Consider the following 22618-nt stretch of genomic DNA (forward strand, 5'->3'; position numbering starts at 1 on the left):
AATCAATGGGATTGCGTTTTCGTTTCAAAGTGCTAAACATCAAAGAGATTAATTTGGTCATCACATAGTCGGTCTATGAAATATATGAATCTCATTATTGCACAGTCCAAGGACAATAATATACATAAATTTCATCTAGAAAAAGAGGAAAATACAACCTGTATTTGTGGGTATTCTATATATTACCATTCGGATCGGATAATTATCTTATCTTATGCGAATAAAAAATATTATTTATATACTAAAATTAATCATTATATATTTATCTATAAATATACGTATTTTTAATATATAATTTTTATTTTAATATATATTTTATTTTAATATATATCTAACATGCATGATTGTATGTAAAAATATTTTGATTGAGACATTTTTTTTTTAATGGAGTTGAAATTGGAAGGTGTTAAAAATATGGGAAGTTATTGGAGAAAGAGAGAAAAAGAAGTTTTCAGAGAATACAGTAAGAAAGAAAATGAAAAATGAATGAAATGAAATTGGCAATCAGTTACTGATTCTGTTAGTTGTCTGGCTATTTATATTGGCTATGACTAACAAATTCATTACAATAATAACTTAACTAATCAATCTAATAATTATTTAAATAATATATTATTAATTACTAATCATACTCTAGCTAAATTACGTAAGGGGTCAGGTAATTTGCCCCCTCAAGCTGGCAGTATTTGGTTGATGAAAATCAAGCATGCCAAGCTTGAAAACACAAGAAGAAAAGGGAGCTAGTGACAAGAGTTTTGTAAACACATCAGCCACTTGATCAGTGGTGTGAATGGGTAAGAGATGAAGCATGCCACTAAGAATTTTATCACGCACGATGTGACAGTCGATCTCAATGTGCTTGGTACGTTCATGGAAGACTGGATTAGTTGCGATGTGCCGGGCAGACTGACTGTCACAATACAAGGAGATGGGTTGAGGATGAGGAATCTGAAGATCCTTGAGGAGATAGGAAAGCCAGCGAGCTTCATAAGTGGTTGTGGCGAGTGATCTGTATTCTGCTTCAGAGGATGATCTAGACACTATTGATTGTTTCTTGCTTTTTCAAAAGATGAGGGATGAGCCAAGAAAGAAGCAAAATTCCGTGATAGAGCGACGTGTATCTGGACATTGAGCCCAATCAGAATCTGCAAACCCATAAAGTCTGAGTTCTGAGGATGCTGCAAAGAATAAGCCAGAGGCTGGTGCAGACTTGATGTACTTGAGGACATGAAATGCAGCTTGCAAATGAGAATCTGTTGGTTTGTCGAGGAATTCACTGAGCTTGCCTACGGTGAAACTGATGTCTGGCCGTGTATTCGTTAGGTACACCAAACGCCCAATAACTCTTCTATACTGCTTAACATTTGTGAGAGGGAAACCAGACTCTTTTGAAAGCTTCAGGGTATATTCTATAGGGGTGGAGGTTGGTTTGGCACCCAATAAGTCACATTCTTCCAAAAGATCTAAGGCATACTTCCTTTGATAAAGACTAATGCCAACTTTAGTTCTTGCAACCTCGAAGCCAAGGAAATATTTGAGATTACCAAGGTCCTTGATCTTGAATTGAACATCAAGGATGATTTTGATTGATTGAATTTTGGTTAGATCATTGCCGGTCAATACTAAATCATCGACATAAGCAAGTATGACAGTAAAGGAAGAATTAGCAGCCGACTTGGTGAAAAGGGAATAGTCATTCTTTGATTGTTTGTAACCATGAGTGAGAAAAACTGAACATAACTTGAGATTCCATTGTTGACTTGCTTGCTTGAGTCCATAGAGGGACTTGTCAAGCTTGCACACTAAGTCAGGAGATGAGATGGGTAATCCCGGTGGAGGTCGCATGTACACTGTTTCCTTCAAATCGCCATGTAAGAAGGCAGTGTTTATGTCAAGTTGGTGGCAGTGCCAACCATAGATGGCAGTGAGGTCCAAGACTAGTCTCACAGTGGTGATTTTAACCACGGGACTAAATGTATCCAAATAATCTAAACCATAGCGTTGAGTGTAGCCTTTCGCCACTAATCTTGCCTTATGTCGCTCCACTAAACCATCAGGATTGAATTTCACTTTGAAAACCCAAACGGCATCCGATTGCCTTCTTGCCATGTGGTAAAGGGTAAGAGACCAGGTTTTAGACTGTTCAAGGGCCAAGAGTTCTGTACTAATAGCCTTCCTCCAACAATCTTCTCTGATAGCATCCTCATATGTTTTTGGTTCATTAATAGTAGTAACAGTAAGAGAAAAAGAGAGTTGAGTAGAGGATAATGAAGAGTAAGACACATAATTAGAAATGAGATATTTGTAATTAGATGATTGTACATATTGTTGAGTAGTGATGCTATTTGCACATTAAAAAATTTTTAGATACACTGGAGGCCTCTTGACTCTAGTAGACCTTCTAAGATGAGATGATCTATCTATATGTTCTACAGGATTATGCTCTAAAGAATGCACTGGCAGTGGTGGTGAGTTATTTTCTGTGGAATGCAATGATATTGACGGAGGAAGAGGGAAAACATTGTTAAGAGGAATGACGGGATGTACACTTGTGTGATTTGTGATATCAGATTGTGTAAAGTATAAGTGTGTGTATGGATCATGTGTGAAGAGATCATCTCAATGAACAGAGGGGTTCGGCATAGCATGCATAGTAGGCGAAGGTGCTTCTGAATTGTCTTTTGAAATAAAAGGAAATACAGACTCAGAAGAAAACATTTCTCGAAAGAAAAAATTGTCTTGTTTTTAAATCATATAGGAAAAAACCTTTGACATCTTCTTTATAACCCAAAAAACATCATTTAGTTGCTCTTGCATCTAATTTCTTTCGATTATGAGTTAAAGTGGAAGCAAAAGCTAGGCATCCAAAAATTTTGAGATGAGCTAATCAGGTAATCGTCCATGTAATTTTTCAAATGGAGACACATTTTGAATAATTGGACTTGGAATTCGATTGATCAAATGCACAGCATGGGAGATCAAGATGCCAAAAATATTTAGGAATATGAGACTGAAATAAGAGTGATCTAGTTACTACAAGAATGTGCTAGTATTTTCTCTCAACAACTCCATTTTGTTGAGGAGTTTCCACACATGAATTTTGGTGTAAAATTTCTTTTGAAGCATAAAAATCAACAAGGTTAAATTCTGGACCGTTGTCAGATCTTATACATTTTATTGATTTTGAAAATTGATTTTCAATCATTTTTGTGAAATTTTGCAGTAAACTAGAGACTTCAGATTTTGTCTTCATGAATCTTATCCAAGTAAAACGGCTATGATCATCTACTATGGTTAAGAAATACTTATAACCAGAAACGGATGTAATAGAAATTGGCCCCCAAATGTCTACCTGTATAAGGTCAAATACAGACTGTGTAACATAATTACTTATTGAAAAAGAAATTTTCTTTTGCTTAGCTAAGTGGCAGGGTTCACAAGGTGAATTGTCATTATCACAATCAATAAAAGGGAAAACTTTCTTCATAGTTTCTAAAACAGAATTACTTGGATGCCCCAATCTTTTATACCAAATTTGATTGCTTTGGGCTCGTGATGATGATGCATGTGTGTTTATATGATGCGGTGTGTTTGGTGATGAATGAGAGACCTCAGTGTGTGTTTTTGTGTGATCGAGCGCATATAATCCACCATTACTCTTAGTTGTGCCAATCATCTTCAATAGATGATGGTCCCAAATCTGACAGAATTTGTGAGAGATGAGAAATAGACAATTTAGTAATGAAGTGACTTTAGAAACCGACATCAAATTAAACTTGAATGATGGTATATAAAGGACATTTGTAATGTATAAATCTTGAGAAAAATAGACTGTTCCGACAATTTTTGTAACAACTATGGACCTATCAGGTAAGTGTACTGAGATTGGAGTGATGTTAGTGAATGAATGAAAGAAATCAAGTGAAAAATATACATGATCTGTGGCACCTGTGTCTATAACCCAGGCACCAGATTTGAGAAATTTTTTATTAACAGATAACGAGATAGCAAGAATAGTACCTTGAGTGATATTGAGATTCTTGGATTGTTGTGTAGAAATTTGATTGATTGTGGATGATGGTGGTGTGGACTGTTGAAGAAGTGATATCAGTGCATTCCTTGGGTCATTGGTCAGGCTATAAGCTGAGCTCTCACCCTTTTTAACATTGGCATTTTGTGAATTACTGGTTTCATCAACTTCATCAGTGAATGTGTTGTTGGCAGCACCATTTCTTTGTAAGTGAGGAGGCAGACTATGCTTCTTATAGCATGTGTCTATTATATGGCCAGTTTTTTCACAAAAGAGCAATGTTTGGTGTTGTAACCTCTTTCTTGACCTCTCCCTCTGCCTGTAGTGCCCCCTCTACCCCTACTTCTGCCTCTATTAGAGTTTTGACCTTGTGTTACAGCGTACAAAATCTTGAAATCTTGTAAATCAAGTGAGGGGCTGAATTGGCGTTCTTGTTGACTTAACATGGAAAAACGGTGTCAATATCGGGGAGGGGTTTTAGCAACATGATCTGAGTCTTGGCTGTGGAAAACTGTTCATTGAGACCTCGGAGGAATCTTGCTATGTAGTCTTCATTTCTGTAAAAACGCATCACTCCTAACCCACAATTACAGTCACTGGTGCATGTGGTACACAAAGGGATTAGTATGAAATTGTCAATTTCTTCCCAAAGACCCTTCATTTTTGTGAAATAGGATGTGATGTTAAGATCACCTTGCTTAGCATTGTATAATTCTTCATACAGTTCAGACACATGATAGAGATCACCCTAGTAATATCTTCTTCGCAGATCATTCCATAAATCATATGCATCATCCCTCCATATCACACTTTGAAGTATATCTTGAGATAGGGACAGATTTAACCATGAGAGAACAAATGTATTACAGCGATCCCAAGCAGTGAATAAGGGATTAGAAATTTCAGGCCTGGAGAGAGAACCGTCAATAAAAGGGATCTTGTTCTTCGATTTCAAGACTAGCCATATAGATCAAGACCATGTAGTGTAGTTCTGAGAATTGAGTTGAAAGGAAATTATAGGGTTTCCTGGACTCTCACCTGGATGAAGAAAATATATATGGACTGTTAGGATTAGCCGAAGGATGTATTGAAGGTTGATTCAACCGATTATGAAGTTGAGTAATCTGAAGAAGCAACTGAGACAGAGTATTGAGATCGACATTCGGAGTAGCATTGCCGAGATCACCTTGTTGAGAATCCATGAGAGAAACCACGAAGAAAAAAAATTGGAAGCAATGGAGTAAAAGGCACAAAAAAAAAAGAATCAAGAACTAAAAAAGAATGAAGAGTAATCAATGAATCTTGAAATGTGAGATTCAGAACTTCTCCTCTTGAACTCGCTGATCGGAACACTGTCGTGGAAAGAACCAAGCAGCTCTCATCAGTCTCTATGGTGTGAGTTTAGGAGAAGAGGAAGAAGAAGGAGATGGTAAAGAGTGTCATAGATCTAAAGGCTCTGATACCATGTTAAGAATGTGGGAAGTTGTTGGAGGAAGAGAGAAAAAGAAGTTTTCAGAGAACACGGTAAGAAAGAACGATGAAAGATGAATGAAATGAAATTGACAATCAGTTACTAATTCTATTAGTTGCCTTGCTATTTATATTGGTTATAACTAACAAGTTCATTACAAGAATAGCTTAACTAATCAATCTAATAATCATCTAAATAATATATTATTAATTGCTAATCATACTTTAAAAAATCACGTAAAGGATCAGGTAATAGAAGGCATTCATCTCCACCCGCCTAAATATAAAAATTAATTTAAAATTTTCAAAAGTGAAATAAATTACAATCCAAAATTTTATTATTCATAAGTATTTAAATGGAATGGAATCTATATAAAATAAGGTACAAGAGTCAGATAGTATAATTTATTGTCATTCTTAATGTCAGGTCTAATTTTAACATATTTTAAAGATTAAAAATAAGTTTATAATTTTTTATTAAAAATTAAATTGTACGTCTAGCTAGAAAAATATTGTTAAAGACCAATTTAAAGTTTCATTCTAAGTTTTAAGATATGGAGCAAAAATTTAAATAGTATTTTTTAAAGTGATAACAAATTAATAATACATTTGATTTAACCGGAAAAAAAAATTACATGAACATAAATTTATGTAGGAGTTGATCACGTGCAACTTAATTTATATATACATTTTAAATCAATCCTTTTCTATAGTTTGAGAATCAAGCACCTCCTTGATTTTGTATCTTTTCACAAGAACCCTAGCATCCACTCCAATGAAAAATAATAATAATTCCAAAGCATAATTCCCTTGACTTTGCTGCACTCACATAATAAGAAAAATACTACTTGGTTACTCATATGTCTTGCGATAGGGATTTAACATATAGATATATAATCATTCATTAATAAAATAATTTTAAATATTTTAAATGTTTTTATATACTATAGATTTTTGGTAAATAAACAATAAAAATAAGTAGTTGAAGATATTTATAAACTATATATATGTCTCAATGTATATATTCCCAAAGTATAAGAAATTTAGCACAAATGGTTTTATAACGTTTAGACTATTAAATGAACCTATAACAAAATATATTTTTTAAATTTTTTAATAATTATTAAATAGTTTTTATTTAATTTTAATTATAAATTAATTTTTTATATATTATTTACTTATAAAATCTATTTTTAAGTTTTTATTTGATTTAGATACTCTAATCTTATTTTTTTTAATTAAGATTATAAATTGGTGAATAATCTATCATCAATTACTCAATTCTATAATTGGAATCATTTATCAATCTCTTTAATTATCAATTATTTTTGTTCATCATTTATCCATCTACTTAATATCTAATTTTTCTTCCTTGTTTATCCATCTCTTTAATATCCAATATTTGTCGTTAATTATGCGATAATCATAGTTGCAGCAATCGGCAGAGATCCAATCAATTTCTTCATTGTAATGTTTAGAAAATAGTCTATTGTTTTGATTAAAAAATCGAGGTTAGTCAATAGAATCTCTAATAATGTTGCAATTTTTCGTTTCGATTCTTTATTCTTGAAATTGATTGTGTAATGAAAAATATTTTTTTATCCTTTAGTAATTTAATTTACATACATTGAAGAATATTAGAAAGTAAATAAAATTTATTATTTTTTATTATTAATTAGCCAACAATATTTAAAAGTGTGGACTTAAAATATATTATTGGATTATTATACTAAAAAAATTATATAGTTTGTATTTCTTTTGTCATTGTGAGTCGCACTATGATGAACGTTCAACGTTTTGATAGTATTTATATAGCTTATATTCCATGATAAATCGAATTAGATAAATTCGATTTATGGAATTGGTTGAGCGTCATAGCAAATCGAATCAATTAGCATTTTATCAAATCTCTAAATCGAAGTAACTAACTACGAATTATATCACTGGTACTTATCTTTGAGGACAAAAACGTTCAATAAAAAATATTTTGGGACTAACTTAAAATATTACTCAAAATTATAATATTTTAAATATTAAATATTTAACTACCAAGTCTAGCAATTCAAACACTTCCATTGGATACGTTTATTTGTGTATCTTAGAAAAAAAATTAAAAAACACCACCAATCGATTGGGTAACACAATCAATCGATTGAATTGTGAAAATTCATATTACTTTGATGACTTCATTCGATTAGGTAACAAGAACAATCGACTGAATTAGAAAAAATCCACATGCCTTTCAAAATTTAATCGATTGTGTTATATGTCCAATCGATTGAACTTCTAAGAAATACGATTTTACCAGCGTTTAAGGATGTAACGGATCAATGATAAAATTCTAATTGATTAGGATTGCCAAAATATTTATTACGATTAATGGAAGATCTATTTTGTTATTGTTTTTGTTTTTGATTATTAATAAACATGATAGATGAATGATAAAATAATAATTTATAAAATAAAAATAGATTTTATAATTAAATAATATATAAAAAATTAATTTATAATTAAAATTAAATAAAAACTATTTAATAATTATTAAAAAATTTAAAAAATATATTTTATTATGGATCATTTAATGGTCCAAATGTTCTGAGACTATTAAATCTTATATCAAAAAACTTTATCTTTGACATAAAAATCAACACATACTACACATAATATCTTTATTATAAGATCGACATATATACATATATTATTTGAGTTAAAAATAAATTAATTCTCAATACCATTGGAATTTTATCTTTTCTTTATGATAGTCATTTTGCCACCACCATGATCCAATTAGCTTGAAAGGTTGCTATAATAATAATAATAATAATAATAATAATAATGCCAACCATAAATTATCAGAAATATATAGATGCAAATAATCACTGAAAATGATTTTTTTTAATATCGAACGAAGGACGACACAAAAGTAACAAATAATGAATTGATTCTATTCAATTTCAAATTTTCTGAATTACTATTAAATATGTTGAATTGGTTGTGATAGTAAAAAAACTTCTACCCAAAATACCTTTATTTTATACTTTTTTTCTAAAACCGTACATGACTATTTCATAGACCTCTCATGTTGTATTAATTCATCCCATGCACATTTATGTTTGTTTTTTGTTTATAGAAATGTAAAAAAAATGCTATAAATCATTCAAAGTAATGTTACACATATTAGGGTTCTAAAACATTGGCCATATAAAAACACGAAAAAGTAATCAATTTAAATTTAGTTTTAGATTTTTGCTTCTTTTTTTGTAATATAGTGTTGTTTGTTATATGATTGTATCCACATGAATGTTATAGGAGCAACGACAGAGAAAGTGCATTGGTAGGAGAGAGATATGGACCATGACTCATAAAAAATGATGACTCGTATATAAATGACGATGTCCGTGTTGTTGGTGTAAGACATATTTTTTATTTTTCACTTTTCTTTTTGAATTTACAACAGTGAATTTAAAATTAGTGTAACTCTAAATCTCCTATGTCTGCAAGAAGCAATTGCACAAATTGAGGGTAAAGATGCATCTAATAAGGAGCTTTCATAGAATGATCCCCTTACACAAGTTCTTGGAAAGGTGCACCCAAGACGAGTTCGTGGACTAGGTTTCGGACCATGTCCCACTTAGTGTTTTTGTAATATTACACAATAGTCGGACTTCGATGTGCAAATTGAGGAGAATCAGAAGGAGATTGCAGAATTTAAAGCAGAGGCAGCAGAACTAAACCTAGAGACAGCAAAGAAAAAGGCAAAGAGACAGATAATGGAGAATTTGTTAAGATACCGAATCCAGTAACAAGAAGATAATTTGCCACCTGACATAGCTGCAGATCTGGATTCTTTGAAAAATGCACCGACCTTATCCCGAGCAAGATTATCTTCTGGCACTAATAATGTGCATGATAAATCATGAGTTTGAGTCAACAAAAATAGATACACTTGAATCTGATAACTTTTTAATTGTTCACTCTTTAATTACTTTTGAGTTATTTATTTCTTCTTAATATTCACTGATGCACTTAAGACAAATTAATATTATATATATTGACTTTTGCGTATATATTTTTATGCTATTTTTTATTTTTTAATTTGATTGGTTGTTGTGTGTTTTACTAAATTAAAGCAAATTACATAGTGAAAGAACGTAAAATGAATTAACGAATTGGTCACCTATTAAAAAATTCGGCTTAAAAAAAACTGTAATACGTCATTTAGTAACAGTTATGAATCCACTGCTATAATTGAAATAAATAATTTTAGCATTGAACATTTTGCAGCGGTTAATAACTGCCGCTAGCTACAAGTAGGCTTTGTTTCATTTTTGTAGTAGTTAGAATTGCCGCCAAACCAATCCGCAACAAAATATCAACTAGCAGCAATTATTCCAGTGGTTATTATTAATTCCTGCTAAAAATTTTGTCGCATCCTATCTTAAAGCTGATTAGTAACTGCTGTTATTCGTTTTACAGCGATTAAAAATTGTTACTATTCAGCTCTATAACCGCTGCTAACTGTTAGATCTAGTGTAGTGAAAGTTGTATTCTGATTAATAGCTACGGGTTAATTAAATGTTGGATCTAACCTACAAGATAATGTGATGTGAAAAAACATTTTATCTATGATTTCTTACTCGAACGATGAGGCTATAAAATACAAGAAATTAAAGAGCATGAGACAGAAATGATGATATAAGTATGATGCAAGAAACAAAGTGAAGTTCAAAACACAAATGTAAATTGACGAATGAGTTGTTAAGAGTGTGAGAGTCCGTGACCACAAACAAATTATATATATATATATATATATATATATATATATATATATATATATATATATATATAATTTTTTTTTCCTTTGTAGTGCCAAGAAGATTATAGCCATTATATTTAATTAGATGGAGATAATTATAGCCTAGGAGTTTAGGTAGATGGAGATAATATATCGGCTAATATTTTTTGTTGATATAATATATAGGATAATTAGTGTTTGGTATATTTGGCTTTAGAAATTAAGGTAATCTTTTTGCTTGAAATAATAAATAATATTACTAGATAGATAAATAAGTTATTGTTCAACAAATTCTGCACTAAGGTACTAACTGTTCTAGAATAACCAAAAAATTATGATTAAACTTTTTTTTTTTCTTCTTTCCCCCTTAATCTTTATTCTTCTTCTTTCTCCCTTCACATTTATTAGACTTTTTTTTCCCGCTTCTGATATTGTTTTTTGTTCTTATCTCTCTTAATTTTCTTTTTCTTCTTATCTTCTCTTGCATTTTATTCCTCTACTTATTTTTCTATTTTTTTTCTTCTTTTCTCTTCTTATTTTCCTCAAGTTCTTTCATTTATACAAAATTTATATGTTTTATCTAAAATTTTCTATATTTATTTTCAAAAATTTTATGTCTTTTTTTATTTATGTGTTAATTATAAAAAATATCTATATTAATTTCATAAAACTTATGTGTTTTTACTATTTAGAAAAAAATTCTTTTTAAAAATTTAATTGAGACTTAGTTTAAAAAAATTAAAAAACACTTATTCACTTGACATTTTTATATATTATATTGGGCTATTAGAATATTTGGGTTACGCTACAAATAACTCATTATACTTAATTAGTTTGTAAGTTTTTTTTTTTTCAAAGTTAAAAATGAAATTTAAATCCAAAATTTTTAAATAAGAATGAAAAGATTAGACCATTTGAATTATACTTCGTTGACAATTAATCCGTAAGTTAATCGTACCAAACCTACAAAACCGTATTTAATGTTTAGATGTGGTCTTCCATCCACATATACTATATATACATAGAAAACAAAATCCTAAAACTATGAAAAATAAATCCTATTATATGCACTCCAAAGCTGTCCCCATTTTTTTCTTTATCACAATTATTTTGGTCGATATCATTTACCATAAATTTATTTTCAAATTTTTAAGTTTAATCTTTTAAGCTTTTGGTACTTACTCCAAAAATTACTGGGCCTTTCAGTTTTATAGATAATAATTACTCGGCCTTTCTTTTTATAATGACAACAGGAGTTTGGCCCAATATTGATGGCCCATCTTGTATATTTTTAACCTTTAAAAAATTTGCCTAGCAAGCACAAAACCAAAAAAAAAAAAAAAAAATGGTTAAAGAATAGGAGCTAGGAAGAAGAGGAAGTCTCAAATGTATATTTCCAACTTTGTCCTTTATTAGCAACATTTTCATTTACATAACTTAATCTTTCAAGATCAGTTTTATTTTTATTATTATTTTAAAAGGAGACTAATAAATACAAGCATGGAATAATATAGCTAAGCAATTGACACTAACTTAAAATGGTGCTGAAAGAGGCTCTTTTAGATTAACATGATTTGTGTTTTCATTGTTGAAGGAACATTGGCATTCACATTCTTTAATCTCATCATCATCATCATCATTAAGAATATCCTCTGCCTTCTCAATTTTGCCTCCATTTTCATCCTTCATTGGATGCATCAGCCCCTTCCATTCACAAAAATAACCATTATTCAGTAATAATTATTAAAGAATAATTAACCAAGTGTAATAATTAATTAATTAATTAATTCATGTACCTCAACAAAGAGAGCTGAGGCTTCTCTTGGTTCTAACTTTTGAACTACATCCGCAGCCACTTCCTGCATGAATAAATTTAGCGAATGCTTATAAAAATATTTATAAATTAGTTACAAATGAACAAATTTAAAAGTCAAATTCAGACGTGTAATGATCGTCCTTAAAATCAAAATCAAAATCAAGTCATAATGACAAATAAGAGAAAAAAAATTATTCGCATAAATTTAGAACAAGAAAATACCCTAAACACTAACAAGAAATGAATTAATAAACCTCCAAAGTAAATAAAATAATTGGGAATAAATAGTGAAACAAAATTGAATTACCCTAACTTGGATGAGTTGCACTTGACTTAAGGTCCTAGGCTCTAGTTCAATGGAGCAAGATCTCTTTTCCATGTATGATGACAAAGAAGCCTAGATTTGATCTCAAGAATATTTTTTGGTACACGAAAGAATATGTAATTTGATGGGTAGAAATTGTAGCCCATAACAAAAAGCACTTAATGTAGACAATTCATAGATTAGACCTATATATACATACCAATAAGGACCATTAATTTTTTTTCAATGCATTCACGGGGTCTTTTGGTGATTGGAAGGAAAAATATTTGTGGCCATAATCAAAGAAACGTTGCTTTAATACTTTTGGATCCCGTGGCCAGATTGGGAACAAAGTTTTCTTGCTTGCTTGGGACATTCAATGCCTGAGATATTTGGTTGGATTGTGGCCAAAAAATAAAGTGGGGGAAAAAGTGCTAGCTTATGCATGTTACCATTATTTTCTTTTGTTTATCCTCCATTAAAATGGCTTAGGCCCATCTTATGGTAGAGGTTTCCTTATTAGTAAGGTTCTTTTGGGGCTTCTAATTTATTTCAGAGAATATTTTTTAAGTCATTACTCTGTAAAGATAATAGTTAATAGGCCAAAGTATATTTTTTGTCATTAAAGTTTAATAAAAATTTTAAAAATATTCTTAAATTTTATTTTATTTTAATTTTGTTTTAAAAGTTTTTGATTTGTATCAAATATACTCCTGATGGTTAATTTTTCAAAAAATTTAAAATCAATTCAACAACAATTTCATAAGAATAACCCTCAACACAAGCAAATTAAGCATAATTTTCATGTATTATTGTTAGATTGGTCTTAAATTTTTTGAAAATTTAGCCGTCGAGGGTATATTTGATGCAAATTGAAAATTTTTGGGACAAAATTAAAACAAAATAAAATTTAGGGGTATTTTTAAAATTTTTGCCAAACTTTAGGGATAAAAAATATACTTTACCCTAATTAATATGTTGTTACATATTATATTATGCAATTTAATCAAATATGTTGAGTTATTTAATAATTTTTAGCTATTGAACACTAAATTTAATAAATATAGTTACCATACTTTTATTTATTGGGCATCGACAAATGATTTTGTCCCACTTTTTATTTTTTCATACTTTATTTACCATAATTTATGTTATAGTTGTTATTTTGTTTGCCAAAAATAAGAGACAAATTTTGTCCTGAAATTTATTAGTATACTATCTCAATAGGTTCTTATTATTTTTTCAATTATAATTTTTTAAAATATAAGATTTAATTAAAATTTTGTAAAATTATAAAAACTATTACTTATTAAACTAATTTTGAAGAACGAGTATTTTCATTTTTCAAGGACGAGAGATAAGTTTCTCATAAATTTCATACACGCATAAGAGTCAAATCTGCCCAACCTAGGAATACCCATTTTTTTAGTTTTGATATATATTTTTTAAGCTTATGATATGGTGATAATTAACCAAATTGGGTCGCCATGCTTGCCACAAAGCTATAGTCAAATAGATAAATGTTGACTCTATCATGTGCCAAGTGAATAGTTGGTGCTAGCTCTAAGTCTTAACTAGTTTGAATTTATTTAAGGCCTATATATGAACCTAGCTACTACTACAAAACCTACTTATCTTTTTAATTAATTATGGCATAGATGATATTTTTCAAGTAATACACACACAGCACCGATCACGCATATGTATTTGTTTAATTAATAATTATATATGTATATACCTTATTTATGTGAACTGAATACTATTAGGGGGGAATATGTACCCTATCTGCGGGTACTCAATCCGACCCTATCCGGTCGGGTAGGGTGCGGGTAGGGTTTTTGTGCGGGTCGGGTAGGGTGCGGATTGAGCCTTAACCCTACTCGACCAATCCGCACCCTATATATGTATATGTTATATACTTATATAAAAATATATTTTAAGTAGATGTTGAACTAAAGATTTCTCACTAAATACAAAAGATCCTTAGTCGTTAAAAGAAGATCATTAATTGATAATTTAATAAACTTTTTTTACATAAAAGTCAGTTCTATTTTAAATTATCATCAAGTTATATAATAACATTGCATTTTTTTTGTAATCCGCGGGTAGAGTCGGGTATCCGCGGGTTAAGAGCGGGTAGGTTAGGGTTGAGATATTCTCAACCCGCGAATAGGGTAGGGTTGAGTTTATATAAAAATCTCAACCCGCAGGTAGGATTAGAGTTGACTCCAAACCCTACCATACCCTACCCATTACCACCCCTAAATACTATATAGTAAATCCATGCCAGTTCACCCACTCGAATCAGAATCTAATGCCATTCCAAAATGAAAATGAAAATCACATAAACTAATTAGGTATCCACATAAACTTTGACTTTGTATGTCATTTTCTCATTATTATTTGATGCATGCCTTGAACTCAAAGGCCCTTTACTTTAATTTCTTAGTCAATATTACATTCTTGCAAGCCAAAATCTCCCTAATTATATAATAACTAGTGTGATACATAGGCTTGCCAAAAATGCTCCCAAAAATGGGAATTTATATGAATGATTTATATACTATTTATGATATTATATATGATAAATAATCTAATCCTCATGTATGTTGATCATTGACATAAATTTTTGTGGATAAATTAATTACGAAAATGTTTGATAACCAAAATAAATTAACAAAAAAAATCTAAAATTTATTATTAAATAAAATAAATTTTAATTTTTTTTTATCTTTCTAACATTACCCAATTAATTAATCCGTCCCTCGTCCTCACAATATTAAAAGTCCAATTATATTTGAACCCAAAAACGCTGAGTTCAAATTAAGCTAGACACCATAGTTGTATAGCAATCATCATAGGCTATGTTGGCTACAAATTTAGTGTTTAATTGTCAAAAAATTAAATAGTTAATACTTAATTTAAAAATTAATAAATTTTAAATATTTAAAATTTATTAAAAAAGTAAGTTCGATAAAAAGTCAATATTAAATAATAGTGGATCGGAGTTTAATAAGAAATTATTTTTTAATTAATATATTTTTATTTTAAATCTTTCAAAAATAAAGTTAAAAAAATATATATTATATTAAAATCTTTTTAGAATAATTATTATTATCTAATTAAAGTTGATTTTTTTTGTATAAAAAAAATATAAAGAAAAAAGAAAAAAAGAGAAGAAGAGAAAAAGTTTTTTGCTTGATAAATAAAGCGAATATATAATCATATTTTTATAGAATATATGGATTTTTTAAGTAGAAATAATTGATTATTCAAAAAATATTATTTATTTAAAGATTATTTTAAATAAAATAATATAAAAAATTAATTTTTAGGTAGCTAATATAATTGAATTAATCAAATAATTAAAGCATCTTAATCCAATTCTCAACCAAATTAACCCTAAGCGTTTATCTTCACCTATCACTAGTATAACATGCTTGTAGCTAGCCTTCGGATAAGAAAATAACGTGCATTTATATGAACTCTGTAGAATATATTAAGATTAACTAGTATTTATTAGAATTATGAGTTATGCTACACATACAAGTTTTACAAGTTGGATCAAGTTTAACAAAAATTATATTTACTCATTGGAGCGTAATAACACGCGCATCATTCAACCGTTTCCAAAGCGCGCTCTCACTCACCATTATGGAAGACGTTTCTTCTTCACGTTCCTTTTTCTCCTCCTCCTCTTCCTGTTTTTTCTCATTTTTCTTCGCATGTTTTATCTTTATCGTTGTTTTTTATTACTGTTGTTGTTGCTGCATTTTTTTTCCTCCTCTTCTTTCTATTAATTTTGTAATATTATGTATTTTTTTCTTCTTTGTTTGATTTTTTCTCCCAACAAAAATTATAAGAAAACGAAATAAGAAGATGAGGAAGAGGAAGAGCAAGAGTTTTGAATTATGTAGAACTTATCAGAATAAAAATACACCCAAAAATTCCTAAAATCAAGGTTGTGAGAACCGGACCGGTCAATGAACCAATAAAGTGACTGGTTTAATAGTTTAAAGGTTCAACCGAAGTTCAACCGATTTAACTAAATATATAATAAAATTATTAAAAATTTAATATATAATTTTAAATATTTAAATTTAATAATTTTTAGGTTAATAAAATTTAAAATTTTATAATTTTATATAATAAATTATTTATGGTTAAAAATTAACAAATTATTTCAAACATCAAATTTTATAACTAACAAAAATTAAAATAGACAAAAATAAAAAATCAAAATTTAGAAAAATCAGCATATTCATCTTAGAATTTTCAAAAATTTCAAACTCCACCACAACACATCAAGAACTCAGCATCAGAAAGAACAAGAAGCAGAATCACCAAATTAAAAAAATCAGCATAAACTCAAAAACAATTCAAAATCAGAATCATAGCATAAAGTCATAAACATCTCAACCAAAAATATTTCAAGATAAACAATGTAGTGAAGCAATGCATCATAACACCATCAACTGAGAATAAAAAAAATCATCAACAAACAAGTGAAGCAACTCATAAATCACAATAAATAAAATTAACAAATAAGCAGTGACTCGTTCCACACACAACAGAGAAAACAAATAAAAAACTAAAGTGAAAAAGGGAAGAAATCAGTGAAAATAAAGAAGAACACAAAAATGTTGAGGGACAGCGAAGATTGAAGAACACACAGCGACGGAGAAGAGCCGACGTCGGTACAGATATGTTCGCACTTCGCACAGAGTGGTGCTCGACACAGACAAAGAGAGAAAGAAAAATGCCTCAGAGACAAGGCATTTTTGACGACGAAAAAGAGGCAGCCGATGACGAAAAAGACAGAAAAGAGTGGCGGCGTCTAAGACTGAGAGTAAGATAGATTGGAGCATTTTGCCATTTTGTCATTTTTTAATTTATGCGTATCACACAAACTTTTTCAATGGAACCATATATAATGTTGCTTGCTAGCTTCGGTTATCACCTAATTAAAGACAATGACTCTCCAATAATGATCCCTAACCCGTGCTTCTCTTGCTAATAACATCAACCCTCGCCAGTAGTTATCCCAACACCCTCTCTCATATTCTCTTTCAAAAAGAAAAAAAAAATGCTGAAAATTATATCAACATGCATGATAATAATCACTGGTAGGTTGAGCCAACACTTTAGAAGTCTTTCTCTACATTTGACTATTTGAGTATAGAGTCGTATGTTTGATGATTTCTATTCTTCTCTTCTTGTGTTCTTCCAAATATTTTTTGAATTAGTTTTAAATTTGTTAAAAACGAAAGTGTTTTGTCATAAAAATACTTTTTTTTTTAAATTTAAGTTAATAGAAAGTAATATATTAATAGTTATATTTTTAAGTGATCGATTTTTATCGATTTATTTCAAATTTGACCGATTTATTCTGATTCTCTACTTTATTTAGTTTAATTAATAAATTGGATCGATTTAAAATTTGGTTCACCGATTTTTCAGTCAAACTGGTCAATCCGATCCAGTTTTAATAACACCGATATATGTTATATATATATATATATATATATATATATATATATATATATATATATTTTAAGAAATAAAAAAATCGAACTCTACCTTTTTTTATCATAAAAATTCTGATACTATATTATAAAATTATTTTTTTTAAAAACTTAAATGGATAAAAAAAATATATGAATAGTTAGTTATATATCTAATAATATATTTAATCTAAATTTTATTAAAATTAATTTAGATATTTATTGAAAGTAAAATAATATTCTATATTAGTTTTTTGCAGTGCTAATGCAAAAAAAGGAAAAATGGCAAATTTCAACTTGTACATGTTTGTTATTATCTAGGAGAGGATATATATTGAAGTGAAAATTACTGGGTCACATGCATAATTATTGAGAGATTGGATAGATGAGAGTACTACGTAGGTCACTTGTCATTTAATTTGTTGGCCATTATTCATATTTGAATAAGTGAAAATTTTCCTTATATGATTGGGGAATCAAGTGACTTATCATTTATGACTTGCTGCTGCAATTTGATTCTCTAGTCGTTATCTCTGTGAAATTTCCAATATTTCCTTGTACTATTCAAATAATATATAACTCCTAAAAGGGTCAATTCTATAAATATTCTTATTAGTATTAATTATTATTTTGACTAATATTTTATTTTTATATTATTAAATTTTGATATTTAAAATTTAGTTTTTAATATTCAGAACCAATCAAATACAAACTAAAAATGATAAATTTTGTTGCTTACTTAGTATTATTCATATCTTAAAGAAAAATTACAGGATCCTAATTAATGAACACTTAATTACTAGAATAACTTTGCTAGTACTATGTTACTAAAATAAAAATGTAAAAAACTCTTAAAATTTAGAAAAAAAAATAGATAAATCCTTAATCTTTTTATTTAAAGATACATAAGTTTTTTATTAATTAAAATTTAAAAATACAAAAATATTTTTAACTTTTTAAAATACGAAATATTTAAATTTTTTTCATTTAAAATATATAAAAATAAATTAATCTTTTAGAGAAATTTAAATGTCTGACATTTTAAAAAATAAAAAAATTTGTGTATTTTTAATTAATTAAAAATTTATTTATCTTTAGAATAAAAAGTCAGACACTACTTATATCTAAAACTGAAAATGAATAATTGCTGATATATACATTGTTGGAAGATTTTCAAGTGTACCGTTATATCGGTATATCAGTGATTTTTAATCGTTGATCTTAATTATATATATTATATATATTTTTTATAATTAAAATCAACGGTTAAAAATAACTGAAACACCGGTATGACGATACACTTAAAAATTTTTCTATATTGTTATGTATATATACATGAATTTGTTGTAAGAAACAATAATTTAAGGTTAAAAATAACTGAAACATCGTTATGATGGTACACTTTAAAATTTTCCTATATTGTTATGTATATATACATGAATTTGTTGTAAGAAACAATAATATAAGGGCCCCAAAAGAAGGGGCATGTCATATATAGAGACATAAGTGATGTAAATAGATAGGAAGCAATTAAGGATGGTGGGAGGGGACAATGCAATAACCCATTATTATTCATCTCACCTCACTCTTTACACACATAACATGCAAAGATCCCTTCACTATGGGGTCATTGCTCATATACCACCACCATAGCACTTATATATAGAGCCATTTCCTCAATATCTTTTTGGATTTATATTATCATCAAACAAATTCAACACACTACTCAGGCCTCAGTTATTAAATAAATAAATAAATAAAAGAAAATAAAAGTAGGTAGTAGTCATGCATGTCACTTAGCACATGTGCTTTGTTTCATCAGCCACATGCACACACATACACTTGACACTACTACTCTCCACACCCTTCCTTCTTCTTTTTTTTTTTTTTTTTAATTTTTTTAATTTTTTATTTTTTATTACCAAAGATAGGAGACTCGAACTCGCAACCTCTTAATTGAATATGAAAACTATACTATTTGAGTTATAACTCATTGGTCACATCCTTTCTAACTATAGCCATACATTCACATCATATTTCTAATAATAATGTGTTGTGTTACAAATTTTACAAATTAAATAAGTTTTTAATTAATTAAAAATATAAAAAAGTCTTTAATTTTTTAAAATACGAAATATCTAAGTTTTTTCGAATGACGTATTTGTCTTCATATATTTTGGAAGGAGAGACTTAGATATCTCGTATTTTTTTAAAAAAAATATATTTTTATATTTTTAATTAATTAAAATTTTATTTGTCTTTAAATTAAAAAAAAAAGTATAGAATCTTTTTTTTTTAATTTAATATAGTTGAAATATTCGCCTGCAAATTAAATATTTTCACTCCAAAAGTGAACAGATCTTTAAATAATTTTCTAACCCTTTGTAATTCGGCTCTCTATTCTATCTTATTCCTACATATGTCAATAATAATGCTAGCTATAATAAATTTCCATTCAAAGAAAATATTAATATATCTAAATAATAAAACTTATTAGTAACTACTTCGTTTTAACTAGCTAGTGGATTAGTGTGTAGTAATTTATTTTTTATTTATATTATAATTTTAACAATAATTGATGTGTAAATAGTAAAATTAGTCAACATAACAATATCTTTAATTTTTATAGTTAATGGTATTGAGTTTAAGTAGTTCTTTAATTTATTTTTTCTAAGTAAAAAAAAACCAAAGAATGAGAGAAGAGATCAAAGAAACCTATATATTCTCTGATTTGTGGTTATTTTGAAGCCAAATAGGTATTATATTTATTCAGTGATATATTTATACATTGTAATTATATTTATTAGTCCATCAATAAATACTAATGTGCTTATTAATTTATCTTTTTATTTATTAAATATATATAAAATTAAAAAAATAGTATTATAATTATTTAAAATGATAAATAACTTATAACTTAACTAACAAATTTTAAATAAATTATATAGAATAAAAAGTATTTACAAAAAATTGCACACCAATTTTTATATATTCTCTTTATATATAATATAGAATTTAGATATAGACATATGGTATAGAAATATATAGTTCCAGTTGTGTTGCATTGCATTGCATTGTAAAAGCTATAGAAATTAAAATGTGCTTGATATTGCTACATTTGTGATGCGGTGCAATAATGCGGTTAAAACTATGTAGTCAATAGATACTTATTTGACAAATTATTTTATTTTATTTTATAAAATGTTAGATTGTAATTAATAATGGATCTAAAAAATTTTAATAGTGAGGACAAAATTTATATAACATGATAATAATTTTTATAATAAAAATAATATATTATATAAAAATTAATTATTAAATTATTTATTAACTATTATGTAGTTGTGTATAAATACATGTATTCTTTAACTCATTTTTAATTGTGTATTTTATATTTTAATATGTATTTTATACGGATAGTTATTTTTTATGTATATAGAGCATGATTATTGTTATAATTATATTTTGTTATTGTAAAATATGATTAATCTTCAAAATATTTAATTTATAAATTAAAACACTAAAATAGTAATTTAAATAATAATATATAAGTTAAAATTCTATTTTTTTTAAGTTTTATATTTTTAAAAAATTAAGTAATTTTTTTCTTAACACTACAATCGAAATTTCTCTCTTTCTATATATATTATTAAATAATTATTTAAAAATTTACTTCCTAATATAATTAGAAGCCGACTCTTATTGATATTTATAGTTAGAAAAGTTCTTTCAATTAATACAGTTACTACGCAAAAACTAAACCTAATTTCAAAAGAAGATAAAATAATATTTTTTTGAGTTAATTTTTAAGAAAAAACACTAATTTTATTTAAATATAAAAATTGATCCTTCTAAAGAATATTTAATATAAAATTCTTAAATTTACTGTTAAATATTAAAAATTAAGTAAAAAATTGTTATAAAATCAAATTTAATAATCTAATAAAGATAAATAAATATTATTATCATACTACTTATCAAAAAAAATTTAAATTATAATAAAATACTTACTCCTACAACCCTACACTTAGAACCGTCACTGATTGTAATCATGTGAATGAAGAAAAAAAAAATACCAAGAATTCTATCTTTATTAATACAATCTTTATTAATATCTATAATAAATCAATGTCCACTCTATGTAAGCTATGTAAGTAGTTAGAAACATCATTAGAAACAAGAAATAATAAATAAAAAAAAAATTAAAAACAAAAAATATTTCTGAAGAGTGCCGACATATACAGTGGATAGCTACACACAAATTTGTACATACAGTGTACTTTGTTTGTACCATTTCTTCTCTTGAAATAGTGAGTGTATTATTATTATATGGTGGCTTTGTGAAAGGCTTAAAAAGCTTCAAAAAAAGATAACTATATCACTATGTTAGCCATATACTTAGCCATGCACTATGCATATGCATGGAAAGTTTCATAAGACCCTTTTTCTTTCTCTTTTGCTTTTTTATTTAATATTTTTTTCAATTTCGTTTATGAGTTTGAGAATTGAAAGTCACACTCACGCTACATGCTTTTCTAAAAGTGCGAGAAATAAACGAGACCTTATCCCTCCATGCATTATTTAGTAGGGTTCATGTGGTAATTAGTCATTTCCATTCTTTCTACATAGTTTTTGTCTTACTCAGATCATTGGTAATAATTATAAAAAAAAAACACTTCTTTCGTTTTAAAATAATTAC

At 27.9% G+C, this 22618-nt stretch overlaps 1 protein-coding gene across 1 annotated transcript; it reads right to left on the reverse strand.

Annotated features, from left to right (window-relative positions):
• Nucleotides 1-11686: 11686 nt before the first annotated feature.
• Nucleotides 11687-12579, reverse strand: LOC107616968 (uncharacterized). Its single transcript, XM_016318822.3, has 3 exons — nucleotides 12419-12579; nucleotides 12092-12154; nucleotides 11687-11999 (listed from the first exon to the last, which is right to left on the reverse strand). The coding sequence occupies exons 1-3, from the start codon at nucleotides 12488-12490 to the stop codon at nucleotides 11829-11831; spliced, it is 306 nt and encodes a 101-aa protein (XP_016174308.1). The 5' UTR covers nucleotides 12491-12579; the 3' UTR covers nucleotides 11687-11828.
• Between the last annotated feature and the right edge of the window lie 10039 nt (nucleotides 12580-22618).

This window comes from Arachis ipaensis, chromosome B9, assembly GCF_059453495.1.
Source record: "Arachis ipaensis isolate K30076 ecotype BB chromosome B9, ASM5945349v1, whole genome shotgun sequence".
NCBI lineage: Eukaryota > Viridiplantae > Streptophyta > Magnoliopsida > Fabales > Fabaceae > Arachis > Arachis ipaensis.